This window comes from Odocoileus virginianus, chromosome 27, assembly GCF_023699985.2.
Source record: "Odocoileus virginianus isolate 20LAN1187 ecotype Illinois chromosome 27, Ovbor_1.2, whole genome shotgun sequence".
NCBI lineage: Eukaryota > Metazoa > Chordata > Mammalia > Artiodactyla > Cervidae > Odocoileus > Odocoileus virginianus.
The window spans coordinates 12787448-12809057 of NC_069700.1; the positions used below are offsets into that span (position 1 = coordinate 12787448).

The 21610-nt window shown below is 38.0% G+C and overlaps 1 protein-coding gene across 7 annotated transcripts in view; it reads left to right on the forward strand.

Annotated features, from left to right (window-relative positions):
• The window catches only part of CDKAL1 (CDK5 regulatory subunit associated protein 1 like 1), a 603129-nt gene that overhangs the window by 219205 nt on the left and 362314 nt on the right, over positions 1-21610 (forward strand). For all 7 annotated transcript variants that reach the window (XM_070456204.1, XM_020875786.2, XM_020875789.2 and 4 more), the window contains one exon: positions 7385-7505. In XM_070456204.1, coding sequence (XP_070312305.1) covers positions 7385-7505 — 121 coding nt within the window. The remainder of the gene's footprint in view (positions 1-7384; positions 7506-21610) is intronic.

Here is a 21610-nt window from a genome sequence, read left to right on the forward strand (position 1 = left end):
AGTTTGATTTTTATATGGAAACATATTTTCAATAATAAATATGTATTTTGTAGGTAATTCTATTTCTATCACTGTGTGTGTGTCTGTTTATATATACACTTATATTCCAGGGGTTGGTACGTTTCTGCTTGTAAATGACCATTATAATTGGCTTCCTGATATGTCGACAGGTTGGGTTTTCTAGTATGTATGGGTGGGATGTTTTTCCTCAGCTCTAATAACGTTCAATGCAGTTAGCCCTGTGAGATTTGGGAAAGATTATTTGCTCTTGAAAAATCCATAAACAACATTGAATGTTGATTCAACAAGTATAGCAATTATTGTTCAGAAACATGCCTTTTTTCATATAATTTTATCAGTATTATGAATTCACAAATATGCATAAATAGTGAATTATATAAAGCAAGTTAGCTTTAGGTTCCATACTTTGTAATGTGTAATAATTTTAGCTAATGGTTTAGTAACTTTCTTTACTGAATTAGATCAAATGTAAAAACCAGCACAGAATCAGGGTTTTGTAGCTGATTTATAAATAACTGCTGAAAGCCGCAGGCTTAAAATTAAATTTGGTTTAACAAGACAAATTTTATGTGACATTTGTAAGTAACAACTTAGATGTTTATTAAAGATGGTTAATAAGCCCCCTGAGACATATTTGACCAATTTTTAAAGGAGATGAAATGTGAATTTACATTGAAAATTGGAAAGATAGAAGATCTCTGGAAATAGGACATTTGAGTGTGTCCCATTCTACATATAAGGCGATCTTCTTTTTCCATCCTTGCATTAAAATCATACATTTCTGTTTTAATCACTTATGTCTATTTCTGTCTTCTCAGTGGTCTCATGTTATTATCAGTTGACCTGGTCACCCTGAGCATAATTGTTTCCAACTCTTCCTATTAGTACTTCCTCCCCTTATTATGTGTGATTGAAAAAGTGAAAGTTGTTCAGTTGTGTCCAACTCTTTGTGACCCCATGGACTATATAATCCATGGAATTCTTCAGGCCAGAATATTGGAGTGGGTAGCTGTTCCCTTCTCCAGAGAACCTTTCTAACCCAGGGATCGAACCCAGGTCTCCCACAGTGCAGGTGGATTCTTTTCCAGCTAAGCCACAAGGGAAGCCCAACAATACTGGAGTGGGTAGCCTATCCCTTCCCTAGGGGATCTTCCCAACCCAGGAATTGAACCGCAGTCTCTTGCATTGCAGGCGGATGCTTTATCACCTGAGCTATCAGGGAAGCCCATTGAAATGATGTAAAAATTAATGTTTTCACTTGGCTTTTCTTTCAAATTCTGTTGTTCTGTTTTCTTTTCTTCCTCTCTTCCTATCTAGCCACAAAGGGTGATGAAATTCACAGTAGTCACAAAATAAATCAGTATTCATTGAACAGCGTTCTCTTTCCGTTACAGTGCTAGGCATCAGTGATCATCCAGAAGGAATTGAACAGAGAAGCCATGTGTGAGTGTCTAATGGTGGTCCATGTGGCTTGGTCCCTTCAGAAGTACAGCATGTTCATTTTCAATATAAATTTGTTCTCAGAGTTTCCTTTTTGCCTTCCATATTTTTATTCCTTGAGCATGTTTCCCTTTCCTGAGTCCTTTTTTCCTATCTTTCTGTCCCACAGATAAACCTTGTTTAAGACAGCTTCAGTTTTATTCTTTATTTTGCCAAATTTCAGTTTGTTTTAGAGGGTAGTATTGATACCTACTCATATAATGGGTAATGATTTGTATTAATATTAAGAGTATATGTTTTTATTCTGTGGTCTGTAGATATAAGGAGTTAATTTGATGCAGCAATTCTGTTTGCAAAAAGATTTTTTAAAGAGATGGTATATAACAGGTATAAAAGTTTTATACTGCTAGCCTGTTTTTATTTTTAGTAATCATTATGTGATTGAATTTCCTTTCTTTCATCTTTGGCCAGATATAATGAAGGGCTTTTATATTATTTCCTACTTTATTTTTGGTGTAGTATATTTTTTCAATTAAAAAAAAAAAAAACCCAGACTATTACGTCTGCCACTCTTTAATGAATCATTGGATTGGAAAATAACTCATTATATCATCAGGCAGAGATATGTTCCTTTATTTGCATGTAGATAGTGGAGATGAATAATTTATCAAATGTTATTAGTACGGGCTCATATTGCTGAAGTCTCAGCAGGATATAATGAAATTTGTCTCATGCTAGTATGAAAGTAGCATGCCTTTGCATAGTCATTATCGAACTTTTGACATCTCTCAGAACTATTATGTTATCATGCCAATCTTGCTCACCTCTTCATTAACTGGACTTGTGATGGAAGAGTTGAACTTATCTTGGAAATCTGTGAAATCTGGTATGCCAAATGCTTGCCTGAGTCGAGCTATGTTTCTCCACCAGAGCAAGAATTTTCAGAGTAAATGAAGTACTTAATGTTTCTTATTAAAGTGATTAGTACAAAAAGGCTATGACTAATGGTTTTATTACTTCTAGTCCTGAAAAGCTGTCTGTACAGGAGATGTTTAAGCAATATATCTTTCTGAATTGAGGGATGATGAAACATACATGTAATTGCTTATATGAATCTTATATCTGTGCTAATTATGTATTTGAAGTTATTTTAAATAATTGCTTTAAAAAATTTGGCTTTGATTAGTTTGTGGCATGACCATATGTGAAGGTCAACAAATCTCCCCACAAGCAGCAATAAAACTGGACAGATGGTCTAAAACAAGCTATTCTGGCACTGTGGAAATTGACTAATAGCAGTCAGCAAACTGAGAAGTGTTTCTTTCTGCGAACAACTGAACTTTGGGTAAAAACAGTGTGAGTCTAAGGTGTTTGTGCTTTGGGTAAGAACACTGTGAGTCTAAGGTGTTTGTGCTTTGGGTAAGAACAGTGTGAGTCTAAGGTGGTACTGTTATTTTCTTTCCTCAGCTCCATAGGCAAGGTTGGTCACCTAGGGCAGAGCAGGCTGTGAAAACCAGCAGCTTCACTGCTGCACCAAGAAGGCGTAATTGACTTGGAGAACTGTTTAGACTTTAATGGCAAGTGACTAGTGGTGAGTAGGTTGGGGGAGGGTAGGTAGGGGATCGAGTGTCTCTGACTCTATACACCTGAAGTTGTAGCTTGTTCAGCAGAAATAGTAGACAGACAGACTAGCCGCAGATTTAGCAGAGACTTCTGGGAAGTGAGACAGAGAGGATGCTTGATAACTCTTCACAAACTGTAAGTTGATTAGAGAGTGCATATGCCCAGCAGGGACCAGAGTGGACCCAAGCCACTTAAACTTACCTGTCTGCTGGAGCTTGCATGCACACCCTGAGAAGATGGGAGAGGACCCAAAAAAGTCCAGGAGAAGGTAAAAGGTGGGGCAGACTTGAAAATGGCCCTAACATTGAATGCTCTCAACTCACACACAGACTAGTCAACAACACATAGTTAGGAATTTTACTGGCTTAAGGTGTTTGAGCATTTGTTGACTAGTCTTTCCCTTAGCTTTGCTATGCAGATACAGAATTGATTGCTAGAAAGTTATGTTTGGGGGCATAAAAGCCAAAAAAAACAAGAAGGGAGATCAATGGCCATTCATTGTGGAGACATAGAAATCATAGATTTAGTCCAGGTGAATTACTAAACAAAGACAGCAGCAACCTTTAGGGGATAAATCTTAATTGAGAATTGCTGCAATATATTACCTAAAATTTCTAATATTTAATAAAATATTATAATAGATACAAAGAAACCAAATATACGTGTAACTGAGCCACTTTGCTATGTAGCAGACATTAAACACAACTTTGTAAATCAACTATGCTTCAGTGAAATGAAAACAAAACCAAGTATAACCATAATCAAGGTGGAACAAGCAGTAAGTATCAGTTGTCTTTGGCCAGAAATTTTGGATTTAGAAGACAGAGACTTGATAGAACTAAGTGAAGTGATGTTAAAAGTCTTAAGAAAAGGATGATGACAGTGACTTGAATAAAGAATCACAAAATAATGGAAATTATATGAGAACCAGTAGGAAATTTGGAGTTGAAGAGTACAGTACCTGAAGTGAAACATGTATTAGAGAGACTCAACTGCAGATTTGAGATGGCAGAAGAAGAACATTTGTGGGTAGGCTAAGAGAGAGACCTGACTTGGGTAGGAGAGCAGATGAAAAATGAAAAAGGCCTCAGAGACCAGTGGGGCATCTGGCACACCAACAGATGTATCATCATGGGAGTCACAAAAGAATCCAGTGAAAAAGCAATAACAATAACAACAACATTTTTTAACAGTACTGGGTGAAAACTTCCCAAAGTTGATGAAAACTGTTACTTTTGGATCCAAAAAGCTAAGTGAGTTCCATGTGGAAAAATCCCAGAGATCTGCACCTATGCACATCATAGTCATTGTTGAAAGAGAGGGAAAATCTTTATTGCATAAGACAAATGACATATTAATACTATGTGTGGGAGAACAACAAGATTAATGGTTGACTTCTCATCAGAAGCAACAGAGGTCAAAGACAGTGGAATGATGCATTTGGTGCTCAGAGAACAAAACTGTCTACCAAGATTTCTATATCTAGCCAAAGTATCCTGCACAAATAACAGCAAACTAAAGATATTTCCAAAAAACAATTTTTCTTGGTTTACAAGAAATATTAAAGATGATTTTTCAGGCAGAAAATTGTGCCAAATGGAAATTCCCAGGAGGAAATGAAGAGTGCTAGAAGTGGTGATTATGTGGGTAAATATATTATGCTCTGTACATAGATATTTTTAACATTTTAAAAAACATGCGATTGAGTCTACGGCCATACCACCCTGAATGCGTCCAATCTCGTCTAAAAAACATGCAATTGTATGTTATAGCATTATATTTTTGGGTTTATACAACTATTTGAGGGCTTCCCTGGTGCCTCAGATGGTGAAGAATCTGCCTGCAATGCAGGGGACCCAGCTTCGATCCCTGGGTTGGGAAGATCTCTTAGAGAAGGGAATGACTGGCTACTGTCTCCAGTATTCTTGCTTGAAGAATTCCGTGGACAGAGGAACTTGGCGGGCTACAGCCCATGGGGTCGCAAAGAGTCGGACACGACTGAGCAACTAACACTTTGACAGCAGTGTATGTTAATATATGTGATGACAATAGCACAAAGGAGGAGGAAGGAAAAGAAATGAAGCTGGGACAGTTGAATATCTGTGTGGAAAAATAAAGTTAGACCTTTATTAAAACAAAGTAACATGGTGGACCCTAGACCTAATTATTAGAGTGAAAATGATAAAACTTGTAGAAGAAAATGTAGGAGAAATCTTTGGGCTCTTGGGCTAGTCAAAGAGTTCTTAGGTATGACACCCAAAGCATGAGCTATAAAATAAAATATAGGTGAGTTGAACTTCATTAAATTTAAAAAAGCTTCAGTTTTCAAAATATACTATCATGAAAGTGAAACTGTAAGCACACAGACTGAGAAAATATTTACAAATCATATATGTCATAAAGGTCATATAACCAGAATATGTAAAGAATTCTTGTAATTCAGTAATAAGACAAACACTACAACTAAAATATTGGCAAATACTAGAGTAGCCATCTGCACTGGTGAGGGTTCCCCAGAGAAAGAGAGCCCAGTAGGGTGTGTGTGTATGTGTGTGTGTAAAAAGGCATGTATTATTATGTTACTTGCTCCCACCATCAAGGAGGCTGAGAATTCCCAATGTCTATAGGCAACAAAGTGAAGACTCCAGAGACCTGATGTGTAGTTCTGGTCCAAGACCAAAGGCCAGAGAATCAGGAGAGTTGACAGTGTAAGTTCTGGTAGGAAACTGTGAAGGCATGAGACCCCAAAAGATCTAATATTTCAGTCTGAGTCTGAAGGCTGGCAAAGACCGATTACTCAGCTCAGTCATCAGGTGGGAGGAGTTCCCTCTTACTCAGCCTTTTTGTTCTATTCAAATCTTTGATTAATTGCATTATGCCTACCAGTGTTAGGCTGAGCAGTCTGCTTTACTCAAGTCTACTAATTCAAATATCAGTCTCATGCAGAAACACTCCCAAAGACACACCCAAAATAGTGTTTGGCTACATGTCTGGGCACCCTGTGGCCTAGTCAGCTTGACGTATAAAATTAACCATCACAACATGTTACCAATTGGGAATACAGTTGGCTAATCACATGAAAAGGTGCTCAGTATCATTATCATCATGGAATGCACAGTCACTCAAAGCACAACAATATACCACTACATGCCCACTTGAATAGCTGTTCTCAGAAGTTACAGTATGAGGTCTTGGTGATGTGCAGAAACTCAAACCCTCATACATTGCTGGTGGGTTATAAAATGGTAGCACTTCTTTCAAAAACAGGTTTTTCTTAGAAAATTTAAATTTACAGCATAACCCACAATTTTCCTGGATATCTGTCCAAGAGAAATGAACACATATATCTGCATGAAGATCTGCATTCAGATATTCATAGAAGCATTATTATAAAAGGTGTTAATTGGAAACAGTCCAAATGTTCATCAGCTGGTTGATAGATTAACAAAATGTAGTATCTTTGGTATGGGAGCAGGGATAGACTATAAATAAGCTTGAGGGAATTTTGGAGGTGATGTTCTAAAAATGGGTCATGTACAGTCATGATGACTGTACAGCTGTGTAAGTTTATTTAAAATTGTTGAATAGTGTATGTACAATGGGTGAGTTATATAGGATGTACCTCAGTGATATTATTAAAAAATCATATGTATGTATATAAATAAAATGGCAAAGTAAAGTAAATACAGAAAATAATAATCAGGATATATCAAGCAGATGGAAATTCTTTGTTCAGTTCTTCAACTTGTCTATAAGTCTACAGTTAATTCAGAATTTTAACGGGTCTTAGTGTTCTGATTCTTTTGTAATATTTTTGAAAAATTGTTTTAAAACTTTTTTTTCTTAAAAATCCAAACTTCACGTGTCATTTTATCTCAGCTTTTTAGTTTTTATTTCTTTGATTGACAGTTTGCCTTGAGCAGATGATCTGCTTTTGCACTTGGCCTTCAGGACCAGTGCCCAAGTGAGGCCTTCCTACGTCCTGTACACATCTGATGTGTGTTAGAGATCACTCAGACCTGTGGAATGGCACTCTGATTTCCCTATTTCTCTCATCTGTGCAGTATAAATGTGCAAATGTTCTAAGCAAGGCGCTTAATGATTGGAGGACTTGGCCACAGCTGCCTTTCCCTTTGGTAATATTACTTAGGGTCAATGATCATATCTTCTCTGGGTCATTTTTGTTTGTTTTCATAAAAGAAAAAGTTAAATGCGAATATCAACACATTTGTTGAAAGCAGTAAATTAAAGTGATGTTGTATGACTCATGCTTACATATATTTATGTGCTTTATCTGAAGGTCACTCTGTGAGACTGTTGGGTCAGAAAAAGGATAATGGAAAACGTTTGGGGGGAGCACGATTGGATTTGCCGAAGATTAGGAAGAATCCACTCATAGAAATCATTTCCATCAATACTGGGTAAGCTTCTCTTGCACTTACTCATTAAATATTCAGTGTACTCTAGTTTTTTTGTTTGTTTTCCTGGCTATATGACATAGGAAAGTAATGGAACATTTCCATGGGAAAGAAAAATAAAAAGTGAATTTTTTAAAGAATAATACCTGTATATCATTCCCTCTAAGATATTCCCTGTACACAGTTATGCTTATATTTGCAGCAAGGGTTTTTGTCTTTATAAAGATAAAAAATTAAAAAATTAACATTATTCTAACTTCTCCTTTTTGGTTATAAATACAGATTTTATTTTTCAGCTCTGCCCTTGGATAAAATCTTTTTAAGAAGAGTATTTCATTCTGTAAAATGGTTACTATACCCGTCATCTTTGACTATTTTCAGTGGGTTTTATAGTAAATATTGTCCAAGATCCTAACCATATTCTGATTCTTAACTATCTGAAATGAAGGTTTTTCAGTGTTACTTTTATGAGCCTTAAACTGCAAATAAATACACATTGGGACTGGATATCAAGTACTCTGAGTTCCATGTTGATCTGAAGTTCTGCCTGACTCTTAACTCCTGGGATAACCAGTCATACTTGGTTTTATTTCCTTTTGTTTAAATTATGACTGCCTCTGATAAAGTTACTTATTTCCCACTTTGATCTATATTATCATAGGCTGATAATATACTTAAACCTCAAGGGGTCCCTCCATTTATGCAGCTGCCTCACATTTCCCACAGATTAAACCTTCCTGCTCCTTTAAAAGTTTGTCTTCCTTCCCTCTTTTAAAAAATTGTTCTTTACCTGCCCTTTGCTTTCTTCATGCTCTTTCCCATTGAGAACAGGTGAACTTATCTTTCCTGCTTCAGCATCTTCCTGCCACTCTCCCAGCCCATGCCATCCTTTCCCCTTCCACTATGGCAACTGTCTTGTCACTGGTCATCTTTGCTCTTGTCTCATCACCTTCTGGTTCATCCCACCGCTGCGACCAAAGAACAGGGAACGTTGAAGACGTTTGATTTTTCCCTAAAAGCCCTGGGGGACTTTTAGCTGACTTTGTGAACTCGTCCAGGACTAACTTCGGCTCTCAGTTTGGAAGATTCAGAGCCCCCGCCCCCTCCCCAAGCAAGTCTTACTTCTCCTCCACTCACTCGTGCGCCGTCCTGCTGACAGTTGTGTGCCCCTTTCTGTGGGTGGCTGCTGGTTCCTCTACACCTACAGCATTCCCTGTTTGCCTTGATCGTGGCACTTCTCAGAATGTATAATTTATCTTTTCTACTACATCAGGAGCATCGTGAGTTTAGGAAGTATTTCAGTTATCCCTGTTACTACCTCTGACTTCAGTGTCTAGTACAAAGTGAGTACTCAATTAATGTTGTATTTTTAAATTATTTCTAATTTATTTGGCCCTACATTTTCCAAAATTTCCCCTAGATAGCCATTGTAAATGCATTAAGTTAAATTTCTTCCCTATAATTCAACGTTTTCTTCTCTTGGACTTAGTGTTTCCTAAAATGAGGCTGTGGACTTTTTAAAGCTTGCTGGATATTTCCTTTCACTCTCTCATCCTCTTACATCTCTTGTATTACTGTATAGGATTGCCCCTTAGTAAATTAGCAAACATTCTTCTGCTATTAAGAAGATTCAGTTCATACTGTCACTCGTTGAGGTAAGAGTTTCTAAACTTCTCCGACTGCTAATCATTCTTCAGAGTCAATTGGAGCCCTATTCCTTATTCCCAGATGAAAGTATCTCTGTGAATGTTTGTCAACGATATCACTCTTAACATCTTTACCTTGATTTTTTTTCTTTTTAAACTTCTGATAGAACTCATAACTTGTTTTTTTCATTTACATTTAAATATTTTAAGAGTTCTGTGGGTAGTTATTTCTTTCAAGTGAAAATGATCATCTCCATCAACATCTTAAACTTTTCAAAGTTTTATGGCTTTCAAATTAAATATGGATATACAAGTTTCATTTAAATGTATTTATCAGTTAGGGAAAGGATTCCATTCATAACAAATTTCATTCCATGTGTTGGTAAATTATCAAAGTGACTGTTAAACTCTACAGTTTTACAGTTCTAACTTAAAATGTAAAAGGATTATATTAGTTGCTTTAGCCAAGGAACAAACTGAAACTCTAAGGTCATGCTAGATTGTGGATGAGCTGAGACGACTATTTATTTGATCATATTGTGTATAATATGAGTACCTTTATTTCTTAAATAACACTTATCTTTTCCTTCTATACTCTCCCAATTTCATGTTCAATTATTCATCCTGCTCATGTTTGCTATATAGCCTGTATAAATTTGGTCCACTCTGTTCCTTGTCCCAATTTACAATGTTCTTTTTTGCTTTTGAGATGAACCTTTTGAGGTTAGCTGCCCCTTGTCCAATGTCACTCTTATTTCTAGACTCCTTGTAGACATAAATAGGCACATATTTTCTAATAGGATGATAAAGCTATTTGGATATGACTCAATACAAATGAGAGTAAAATTAATCATTGCTAATGTATATGTCAATGCCAAAGAATATTCAAACTACCATACAACTGTGCTCATTTCACATGCTAGCAAGGTAATGCTCAAAAATCCTTCAAACTAATAAGCTTTAGCAGTACATGAACCGAGAACTTCCAGATGTACAAGCTGGCTTTAGAAAAGACAGAAGAACCAGAGATCAAATTGCCAACATTCATTGGATCATAGAGAAAACAAGGGATTTCCAGAAAAACATCTGCTTCATTGACTACACTAAAGCCTTTGACTGTGTGGGTCACAACAAACTGTGGAAAATTCTTAAAGAGATGGGAATACCAGACCAACTTACCTGTCTCCTGAGAAATCTGTATGTGGGTCAAGAAGTAATAGTTAGAACCAGACATGGAACAGCAGACTGGTTCCAAATTGGGAAAGGAGTATGACTGAACAATAACAACAACAATGTATGTTAAGTGCTTAATATGTGCCAGACACAATTCTGTGAAATGCATATTTTCTCCTGTATTTAATCCTCACAACAGCCCAGGAGGTTTTTTTATTAGATGAGGAAACTAGGTTACAGAGAAGTTTGATGACTTCACTTTGTCCTGCAGCTAGTAGGTGGCCAAGACTGTGACTTATCTACTGTTTCCATCAGATATTTTTGTAGGTTCATAGGAACCAGGGGACAAGTGAGGGGACAGGATAATCTTTGCATTATAATAACATTTGAAATGCTATATATACATATATATATATGTATATATGTGTATATATATATATACACACATATATACACTACACATCAGTATCTGTAGGCCACCCATGTTTCTTGCCCGTGGTTCTGATAGCAACCCAGCCAGGAAGGAACACGTGCTTGGGTGGCAGTGTTGGGAATGAAAGGCTAGGGTGGCAGAACTGTGAAATGGTTAAGAAGATGGGCTTTGGCATTCTTCAGTGGATTTATTTGTTACCATGGAGTCAGAAGTTCTAAAGAGCGGTTGGAGGTAGAAGTACAAGGCTGAAAAGAAGCCTTAGTTGGAGGGATGAGAGTTGAGGTCATTGAAGGTGAATGGTCAGTGCCTGTGTAGAGAAAATAAAAGAAGAGAGAGGGGTTATTTATGAGGTAGAACTAGTCAGAGGTGAAAGTTTTATAAATGTGTAATGTCTACATATCTATTACTTCTGATTCCTTAAGGAGAAGCAATACTGGGATTGTTGTTGCTCTTCAATTGCTAAGTCCTGTCCAACTCTTTGCAAACCTATGAACTGCAGCATACCAGGCTCCCCTCTCCTTCACTATCTCCTGGACTGCTCAAACTCACGTTCACTGAGTCGGTGATGCAATCCAACCATCTCATCCTCTGTCGCCCCCTTCTCTTCCTGCCTTCAATCTTCCCCAGCATCAGGGTCTTTTCCAGTGAATTAGCTCTTCACATCAGGTGAATAAAGTATTGGAGCTTCAGCATCAGTCCTTTCAATGAATATTTAGGGTGGATTTCCTTTAGGATTGACTGGTTTGATCTCTTTGCTGTCCAAGCAACTCTTAAGAGTCTTCTCCATCACCACAGTTCAAAGACATCAGTTCTTCAATGCCCAGCCTTCTTTATGGTCCAATTCTCACATCTCTACATGACTACTGGAAAAACCATAGCTTTAACCAAACAGACCTTTGTCAGCAGAGTAAGGTCTCTGCTTTTTAACATGCTGTCTAGGTTCGTCATAGCTTTCCTTCCAAGGGGCAAAGTGTCTTAATTTCATAGATGAACCTACTCTTTGAAAGAGTAGGAAAATTAGAAATCTTGTTAGAAATTAGTAGACTTTGCTAAACTCCTCTTTGGAGGAGTTCAGCTATAAAATGAGAGAGATGGTCTTTAGAAAGATTTTTCTGAGCTTGTTTATAGAGGCAGAGAGGTAAGGATTAGAAATATATTGACAGGAGAAACTGAACAGGAACAGTTGTGAACATAGGTAGACAGGTAAGTGCTGGGGAGAAAGATGCTTTCATAATTCCTTAGAGATAGGATTTAAGGATGTAAGTTTAATTGCAGAACTTATCACTTCATTTTTCCTAAAGATTTTCACTGATTTAGAGAAAGATGTTCAGTCCCTCCATGCTATCAGGTAAGATGGAAGGTGGAGGATATGTGTCACCTCCCTTAATGCTTTGGTTGATATATTAATGCTATAGTCTCTTTTTGATGCCACTGACTTCAGATACAGCCAGTGCTTGATCAGAATAACCCTCACCTTTTAGGATTTATCACTTTTCTTCTCCCCCCCTTTTCTGCCTTTGGTGATAGTGTTCAGCTGATATTCTACCCTTGGCATTTTCTATAAACTGGAAGCCATATGCAATCTGAGATTCTAATGAAATATTTGACCAGAAATAATCTTGTTTCTGAGGATATAGTTAATGAAGTTTGAAGATTCATCCAGAGTGTTTTTTTGTTTCTGATTTTTTTTTTTTTCCTTCATTAAATTCATGGAGTGAGGTCATGGTTCTGACACACAAGAGAGTAGGAAATCTGTGGGTATTTATGTAAAGCGTATCAACCAAGTGTTCTGGTCAATATAATGGGGAGTCAACATGTGCATAAAAGGAAGAAGTATGCTGAGGTTGAAAAGCTCAGTGTTTTGTCCAGGGACCCCATTTGTGTGATTGCTTTATTTGTTTGTTTGTTTTTTTTTTTTTTAGTAGTGAGAATGGAGTGTGGAGATAGAAGGTAGTGCTAGGGACAAAAATTAAAAATCAGAAGTTTTTCCATAAAGAAAATCTCTGGTTCATTTTGCCTTCTCTGTCATTATTAAAGTCATCATTTTTTACAATCCCTTGGCAATTTTCATTCTTCTGAAGCCAGGAGTTGGGTGCTGCTCAGCGATTCTGATATGAGGTATATCATTTTTTAGACACTACTATCAGATTATCCCCAATTTGAAGGAATAATCCTCCCCAGGGCTAAACACATCTTAGAAAATACCCTCTGACCCTGTAATACTTTACTGATACTTTCCCTTTTAAAATTTATCTTGTCTTTCTTGTTATTTGCCATCTGCCATACATAAAATGATGGTATATGGGAACTTTAAAGGGGAATCTAATTTTTTTGAGGTTACATACTTGAATTTATTATCATTTTAAATGTATCTGTTACTTCTCCTCCCCACCCCATGACATTTTAGCTTTGGGAAAATAAACTAATTCGGATGTTTTAACTTTTTTTCTGTAATGTCCAGAATTTATAAGTCCCTATTCCAGAGCTAGATAGGTAGGTGACTGAATGAATGAGAGAACAAAAATACAAATTTCTCACATATAAGTGATGTTATTTTTAGAGAAACAGAATTACTAATAACATTTGGTTATCTTTCTGGTTCTAATGGTAAAACATGAAGTAGCTATTAACTTGATATAATCACAATGCATTTGAAAATACAATTATTATTGCTTTCCACATTACCAGGTATTATGTTAGATATTATGACATATACAAAGATAAACATTTCCGGAGTCAACAGGTGGCCAACACTGACTGAAATAATCTAATTAAAACATGCGGCTCTAAATGCAGAGTAAATAGCAGCTCCTGTTTGGGGAGCTTATTCTGTTCTGTATTCTGGGGAATGAATGCGCATAGGTTCCAGCATGACCCTCGTCTAGAGGTGAGGATACACAGCAGTGACTCCTGAGACCTCTGAAGGTAAGAGATGTGAGACACTCAGTTATCCTCTTACTGCCCCTATGAGATGGACAGCCACACAGAAAAATGGTCATCTTTTCCTTGACCTTTGTCATCAAACAAGACTACTGCTCTTATCAGTACATACGTGGAAAATATAAACTTCAAATGCTATTTTTTAAATGTTACTTTTAAATGATAGCTTTCAGAAAATAATGTTCTTTTAAAATTTTTTTTTTCGAGGTATTTAATTGTAAGTGTTCTTATAAAGCTTGAATTAAGTTTCCAAAGAGATCCTTAGAGGGTTGAATATATGCAGATTCACACTGAATCTTTCTAATATTTTGTAAGTTGCTATATCTTAGCATGGTGTCGATAAATAAGATGTTCTTTTCTGCTCAGTTATACTGTACTGTTCTGTTCACATGTCTTGATTGTATTAACCATGTCCCTATTCTGAATCTACTCTCCTGAGAAAAGTTCCCTAAGCCTGGTGCCATCCTCAGAGACATCCAGGTCCTGATACCTTTCTCTAGGAGACAGTATCTCAAGATAAAACATGTTCCAAAAAGAATCCAGCAGACTTAATAGTCACTCATTTACTTAAAAATTATGGTCAGCACCATTTTTTTACATATAGACCACTGATTGACTATAAACTAATGTAAGTCAGTTTTGTCATGTATAACTCTAGAGGTTTTTTGGTAGACAGTAGTAGCTACCAATGAGGATTGGTTTGGTTTCTACAACCCAGCTGTCAGGTTATAATGAAAGCAAGTCCCAGCACAAAATCTGCAATGAGAGTTTAAGTAAGCTGGCACCTTCTACCTGTTCTGGGTGATTAAATCATACCTTGCAGGAAAGGGTCACTTGAGTCAGATGACAGTATGATTAGCCTCAGGCAGCCAGAATCCTCTACCCAGTGTCAAGAGTGAGGGTAAAGGAGGGACCAAGACAGAATAGTGTCCTTAAAGGTCGAACTGTCTCCATCGTTTCCCCATCTCTTTGCCATGAAGTGATGGGACCGGACGCCGTGAAGTGATGGGACCAGACACCGTGAAGTGATGGGACCAGACGCCATGATCTTAGTTTTCTGAATGTTAGAGTTTTAAGCCAACTTTTTCACTCTCCTCTTTCACTTTCATCAATAGGTTCGTTAGTTTTTTGCTTTCTGCCATAAGAATGGTGTCATCTGTGTATCTGAGGTTATTGATATTTCTCCTCGCAGTCTTGATTCCAGCTTGTGCTTCATCCAGCCCAGCGTTTCACATTATGTACTCTGCATATAAGTTAAATAAGCAGGGTGACATATACAGCCTTGATGTACTCCTTTCCCTATTTGTAGCCAGTTTGTTGTTCCACGTCCAGTTCTAACTGTTGCTTCTTGACCTGCATACAGATTTCTTAGGAGGCAGATCTGGTGGTCTGGTATTCCCATCTCTTGAAGAATTTTCCACAGTCTGTTGTGATCCACAGAGTCAAAGGCTTTGAAGTAGTCAATAAAACAGAAGCAGATGTTTTTCTGGAAAACTCTTGCTTTTTTGATGATATAGTGGATGTTGGCAATTTGATGTCTGGTTCTTCTGCCTTTTCTAAAAACAGCTTGAACATCTGAAGTTCACAGTTCATGTACTATTGAAGCCTTGCTTGGAGAATTTGAGCATTACTTTGCTAACTTGTGAGATGACTGCAATTGTGTGGTAGTTTGAACATACTTTGACATTGCCTTTCTTTGGGCTTGGAATAAAAACTGACCTTTTCCAGTCCTGTGGCCATTGCTGAATTTTCCAAATTTGATGGCATATTAGTGTATCACTTTCACAGCATCATCTTTTAGGATTTGAAATAGCTCAACTGGAATTCCATAACCTTCACTAGCTTTGTTCATAGTTATGCTTCCTAAGGTGCACTTCACTTCACACTCAAGAATGTCTGGCTCTAGGTGAGTCATCACACCATGTGGTTATCTCGGTCATGAAGATCTTTTTTGCATAGTTGTTCTGTGTATTCTTGCCACCTCTTCTCAATATCTTCTGCTTCTGTTAGGTCCATACCATTTCTGTCCTTTATTGTGCCCATCTTTGCATGAAATATTCCTTTGGTATCTCTAATTTTCTTGAAGAGATCTCTAGCCTTCCCATTCTATTGTTTTCCTCTGTTTCTTTGCATTGATCACTGAGGAAGGCTTTATTATCTCTCCTAGCTATTCTTTGGATCTCTGCATTCAAATGGGTGTATCTTTCCTTTTCTCCTTTGTCTTTAGCTTCTCTTCTTTTCACAGCTATTTGTAAGGCCTCCTCAGACAACCATTTTGCCTTTTTGCATTTCTTTTTCTTAGGGATGGTCTTGATCACTACCTCTTTACAATATCACAAACCTCTGTCCATTGTTCTTCAGGCACTCTGTCTATCAGATCTGATCCCCTGAATCTATTTGTCACTTCGAGTGTATAATAGTAAGGGATTTAATTTAAGTCATACCTGAATGGTCTAATGGTTTTCCCTACTTTCTTCACTTTAAGTCTGAATTTGCAAATAAGGGGTTCATGATCTGAGCCACAGTCAACTCCTGGTCTTGTTTTTGCTGACTTTATAGAGCTTCTCCATCTTTGACTGCAAAGAATATAATCAATCTGATTTCAGTATTGACCATCTGATGATGTCCATGTGTAGTATCATCTCTTGTGTTGTTGGAAGAGGGTGTTTACTATGATCAGTGCATTCTCTTGGCAAAACTGTTACCCTTTGACCTGTTTCATTCTGTAATCCAAGGCCAAATTTGCCTGTTACTCCCTGTATCTCTTTTGCATTGGCTGGGCTTCCTGCTTTTGCATTTCAGTCCCCTGTAATGAAAAGGACATCATTTTTGGGTATTAGTTCTAGAAGGTCTTATATGTCTTCATAAAACCATTCAAGTTCAGCTTCTTCAGCATTACTGGTTTGGGCATAGACTTGGATTAATGTGATACTGAATGGTTTGCCTTGGAAACAGAGATCATTCTGTCGTTTTTGAAATTGTACTCAAGTACTGCATTTCAGATTCTTGTTGACTATGAGGGCTACTCCATTTCTTCTAAGGGATTCTTGCCCACAATAGTAGATATAATGGTCATCTGAACTAAATTCGCCCATTCAAGTCCATTTTAGTTCACTGATTCCTAAGATGTCGATGTTCACTCTTGCCATCTCCTGTTTGACCACTTCCAATTTACCTTGATTCATGGACCTAACATTCTAGGTTCCTATGCAGTATTGTTCTTTACAGCATCGGACTTTACTTCCATCACCAGTGGCATCCACAACTTGGCGTTGTTTTTGCTTTGGTTCCGTCTCTTCATTCTTTCTGGAGTTACTTTTGTGCTCTTCTCCAGAGGCATATTGGGCCCTTACCGGCCTGGAGAGTTCATCTTTTGGTGTCAGATCTTTTTGCCTTTTTGTACTGTTTATGGGGTTCTCAAGGCAAGAATGCTGAAGTGGTTTGCCATTCCCTTCTCCAGTGGACCATGTTTTGTCAGAACTCTCCACAATGACCTGTCCATCTTGAGTGGCCCTACAGGGCATGAATCATAGTTTCATTGAGTTAGACAAGGCTGAGGTCCCTGTGATCAGTTTGATTAGTTTTCTTTGATTGTGGTTTTCATTCTTTCTGCCCTCTGAGGGATAAGGACAAGAGGCTTATGGAAGCTTCCTGATGGGAGAGACTGACTGAGGGGGAAACTGCGTCTTGCTCTGATGGGCAGGGCCATTCTCAGTAAATCTTTAGTCCAATTTTCTTTTAATGGGCAGGACTGTGTTCTCTTCCCATTGTTTGACCTGAGACCAAACTATGGTGAAGGTAATGAAGATAATGGTGACCTCCTTTAAAAGGTCTTCCTGCAGCTGGTGATAGCAGCCATGAAATTAAAAGATACTTGCTCCTGGAAGAAAAGCTATGGCCAAACTAGACAGCATATTAAAAAGTAGAGACATTACTCTGCTAGTCAAAGCTGTGGTTTTTCCAGTAGTCATGTTATGAATGTGAGAGTTAGACTATAAAGAAAGCTGAGCGTCGAAGAATTGATGCCTTTGAACTGTGGTGTTGGAGAAGACTCTTGAGAGTCCCTTGGACTGCAAGGAGATCCAACCAATCCATCCTAAAGGAAATCAGTCCTGAATATTCATTGAAAGGACTGATCCTGACGCTGAAACTCCAATACTTTGGCCATCTGATGTGAAGAACTGACTCATTTGAAAAGACCCTGATGCTGGGAAAGGTTGAAGGCAGGAGAAGAAGGGATTGACAGGGATGAGATGGTTGGATGGCATCACCGACTGAATGGTCATGAGTTCGAGCAGGCTCCAGGAGTTGATGATGGACAGGAAAGCCTGGCATGCTGCAGTCCAAGGGGTCGCAAAGAATTGGATGTGAGTGAGTGAGTGAACTGAACTGGACTGGACTGAACTGAATGGTCCAAGATAGTGCTACCTGAAGTGTGATATGTGGACTAGTGCCAGCTCATTAACAACTGTGGATGGCTTGTCTGTGACAAGTATAGAAATTGAGAGCAAGCACCTTAGAAACTTTTAAGATGGTTTAACGTTGCTGTGATGTCTTACAATTCCTTTCATTGTATTTTACAAAAATACTGGTTTACAAGAGGTTGGAAGCAAAAATCCTGGTCTGTCACTACAGTTTGAGAAATATCAGTCTCAGCTAGAGTGTTGCAAGATTCTTTACCCTCTTCCAGCAAATGTTTCAGCCAATCAACTAATCTTGAGAGTCACTGATTTCCATAATGAGAATCCATTTGTACTATCTTTTATGCTGATCAGTAAGCACTTGTGTTTAGGATTCAGCCATTACTTTCAGAAATAAAAATTTATTTCTGTCATTTATTATGCTAATTTGAACAGCCTCTGCTGTTGACCAAAGATAAAAGACAGCTAAAATGTATCAATTATCTCTGGAAGGTAATCTTTCTAATTAAGTACTAGCAAAAAGAGTCTGTTCTTAGTTGTAGCTTAAAATAACTCACACAGTTTTATGTTACTTGACTTTAGGGTTTTGGAAAGTAACTTATAGAAGTCCTAACAGAGCCACATGAATCTTGAACCTGAAGGTTATAACTATTCTTTTGGCACATCCCTAAAGTCAGTAGATAACTGTTAATATTCCTGTGCTTCTGCAAGCTTATGGAGGACAGGAAATATCTCTTAGTAATGAGGCTGGAATGTGGCTCCAGTGTAGTCCAGAGAAGATAGAATTTATGGTTCATCGAAGGGACCTCTGTGCTTGGGGTTTAGAGTCATCAGTTCAGTTCAGTCACTCAGTCGTGTCCAACTCTTTGCAACCCCATGTATCGCAGCATGCCAGGCCTCCCTGTCCATCACCAACTCCCTGAGTTAACTCAAACTCATGTCCATCGAGTCAGTGCTGCCATCCAGCCATCTCATCCTCTGTCATCCCCTTCTCCTCCTGCTCCCAATCCCTCCCAGCATCAGGGTCTTTTCCAATGAGTCAACTCTTCGCATGAGGTGGCCAAAGTACTGGAGTTTCAGCTTCAGCATCAGTCCTTCCAATGAACACCCAGGACTGATCTGCTTTAGGATGGACTGGTTGGATCTCCTTGCAGTCCAAGGGACTCTCAAGAGTCTTCTCCAACACCACAGTTCAAAAGCATCAATTTTTCAGCGCTCAGCTTTCTTCACAGTCCAACTCTCACATCTATATGTGACCACTGGAAATACCATAGCCTTGACTAGACGGACCTTTGTTGGCAAAGTAATGTCTTTGCTTTTTAATATGCTATCTAGATTGGTCATAACTTTCCTTCCAAAGAGTAAGTGTCTTTTAATTCCATGGCTGCAGTCACCATCTGCAGTGATTTTGGAGCCCAAAAAAATAAAGTCTGACATTGTTTCCACTGTTTCCCTGTCTATTTCCCATAAAGTGATGGGACCAGATGCCATGATCTTAGTTTTCTGAATGCTGAGCTTTAAGCCAACTTTTTCACTCTTCTCCTTCACTTTCATCAAGAGGCTTTTTGGTTCCTCTTCACTTTCTGCCATAAGGGTGGTGTCATCTGCATATCTGAGGTTATTGATATTTCTGCCTGAATCTTGATTACAGCTTGTGTTTCTTCCAGTCCAGCATTTATCATGATGTACTCTGCATATAAGTTAAACAAGCAGGGTGACAATATACAGCCTTGACATACTCCTTTTCCTATTTGGAACCAGTCTGTTGTTCCATGTCCAGTTCTAACTGTTGCTTCCTGACCTGCATATAGTTTTCTCAAGAGATGGGTCAGGTGGTCTGGTATGCCCATCTCTTTCAGAATTTTCCACCGTTTATTGTGATCCACACAGTCAAAGGCTTTGGCGTTGTCAATAAAGCAGAAATAGATGTTTTTCTGGAACTCTCTTGCTTTTTTGATGATCCATCGGATGTTGGCAATTTGATCTCTGTTTCCTCTGCCTTTTCTAAAACCAGCTTGAACATCTGGAAGTTCAGGGTTCACGTATTGCTGAAGCTTGCCTTGGAGAATTTTAAGCATTACTTTACTAGCGTGTGAGATGAGTGCAATTGTGCGGTAGTTTGAGCATTCTTTGGCATTGCCTTTCTTTGGGATTGGAATGAAAACTGACCTTTTCCAGTCCTGTGGCCAGTGCTGAGTTTTCCAAATGTGCTGGCCTATTGAGTGCAGCACCTTCACAGCATCACCTTTCAGTATTTGAAATAGTTCAACTGGAATTCCATCACCTCCACTAGCTTTGTTCCTAGTCATGCTTTCTAAGGCCCAGTTGACTTCACGTTCCAGGATGTCTGGCTGTAGGTGAGTGATCACACCATCATGAGTATCTTGGTCGTGAAGGTCTTTTTTGTACAGTTCTTCTGTGTTTTCTTGCCACCTCTTCTTAATATCTTCTGCTTCTGTTAAATCCATAGCATTTCTGTCCTTTATTGAACCCATCTTCACATGGAATGTTCCCTTGGTATTTCTAATTTTCTTGAAGAGATCTCTAGTCTTTCCCATTCTGTTGTTTTCCTCTCTTTCTTTGGGTTGATCACTGAGAAAGGCTTTCATATCTCTTCTTGCTATTCTTTGGAACTCTGCATTCAAATGGGAATATCTTTCCTTTTCTCCTTTGCTTTTCGCTTCTTCTCTTTTCACAGCTATTTGTACGGCCTCCTCAGACAACCATTTTGCCCTTTCCGTTAGAGTCATAGACACTGTTATTTTCTAGCTCCATGTTTCAGATAAGTTGGGTAACTGCTAAGATCAGGTCTCTTTTGTACGTTGGACACGTACTACCTGCTGTAGATGTAGCCAGACACATCATGGGCATTTCAGTAAGTGTTTTCCACAGCATTGTGATCTTGCCGTATCCTGTTCTCCACCAGCATCCTCCAAGCCACCCCTGCTATCCTTTCTCTTCACCCTTTGTACTTTTTCAGCTGGAAAGGTGCTGGTACTAGAATTTAAGGTTAGGAGTATATCTGAGAATCATCAGCTCTTCAACTTCCTATTTCACTTGTTGAGTTTTAAGTGAATGTTTGATAAATAAATGGAATAAAAATTAATCTTAGTCTCACCCATAGCTTGTATAGCAGTCTTACTCAACATATTCACTTCATAAGCATTTTAGTATTTCAGTGACAGCAGGTTACTAAAATGCAGGAAGTTCTCTGGCTGAGCTGGAATATAATTCTAATTACTTCTCTCCGGCTATAGATGATTGTTTTGTAGAGGAAAAAAAATGTTAATTTGGACCATGAATGAAGTGAAACTTATCTCAAAAAATTAAATGTTTGAAATTGAAGCATTTATGTCAATTTTGAACTTGTTACATTTTTGCTTTTATCCCAGAACTAGTTTCCTGAAACTTGCAGCTTTTTTCATATCTTCAGTGAAATCTCCAGATACCTTATCTCCACTTAACTATTGTGCAAATAAAATTTTAAAGTAATCT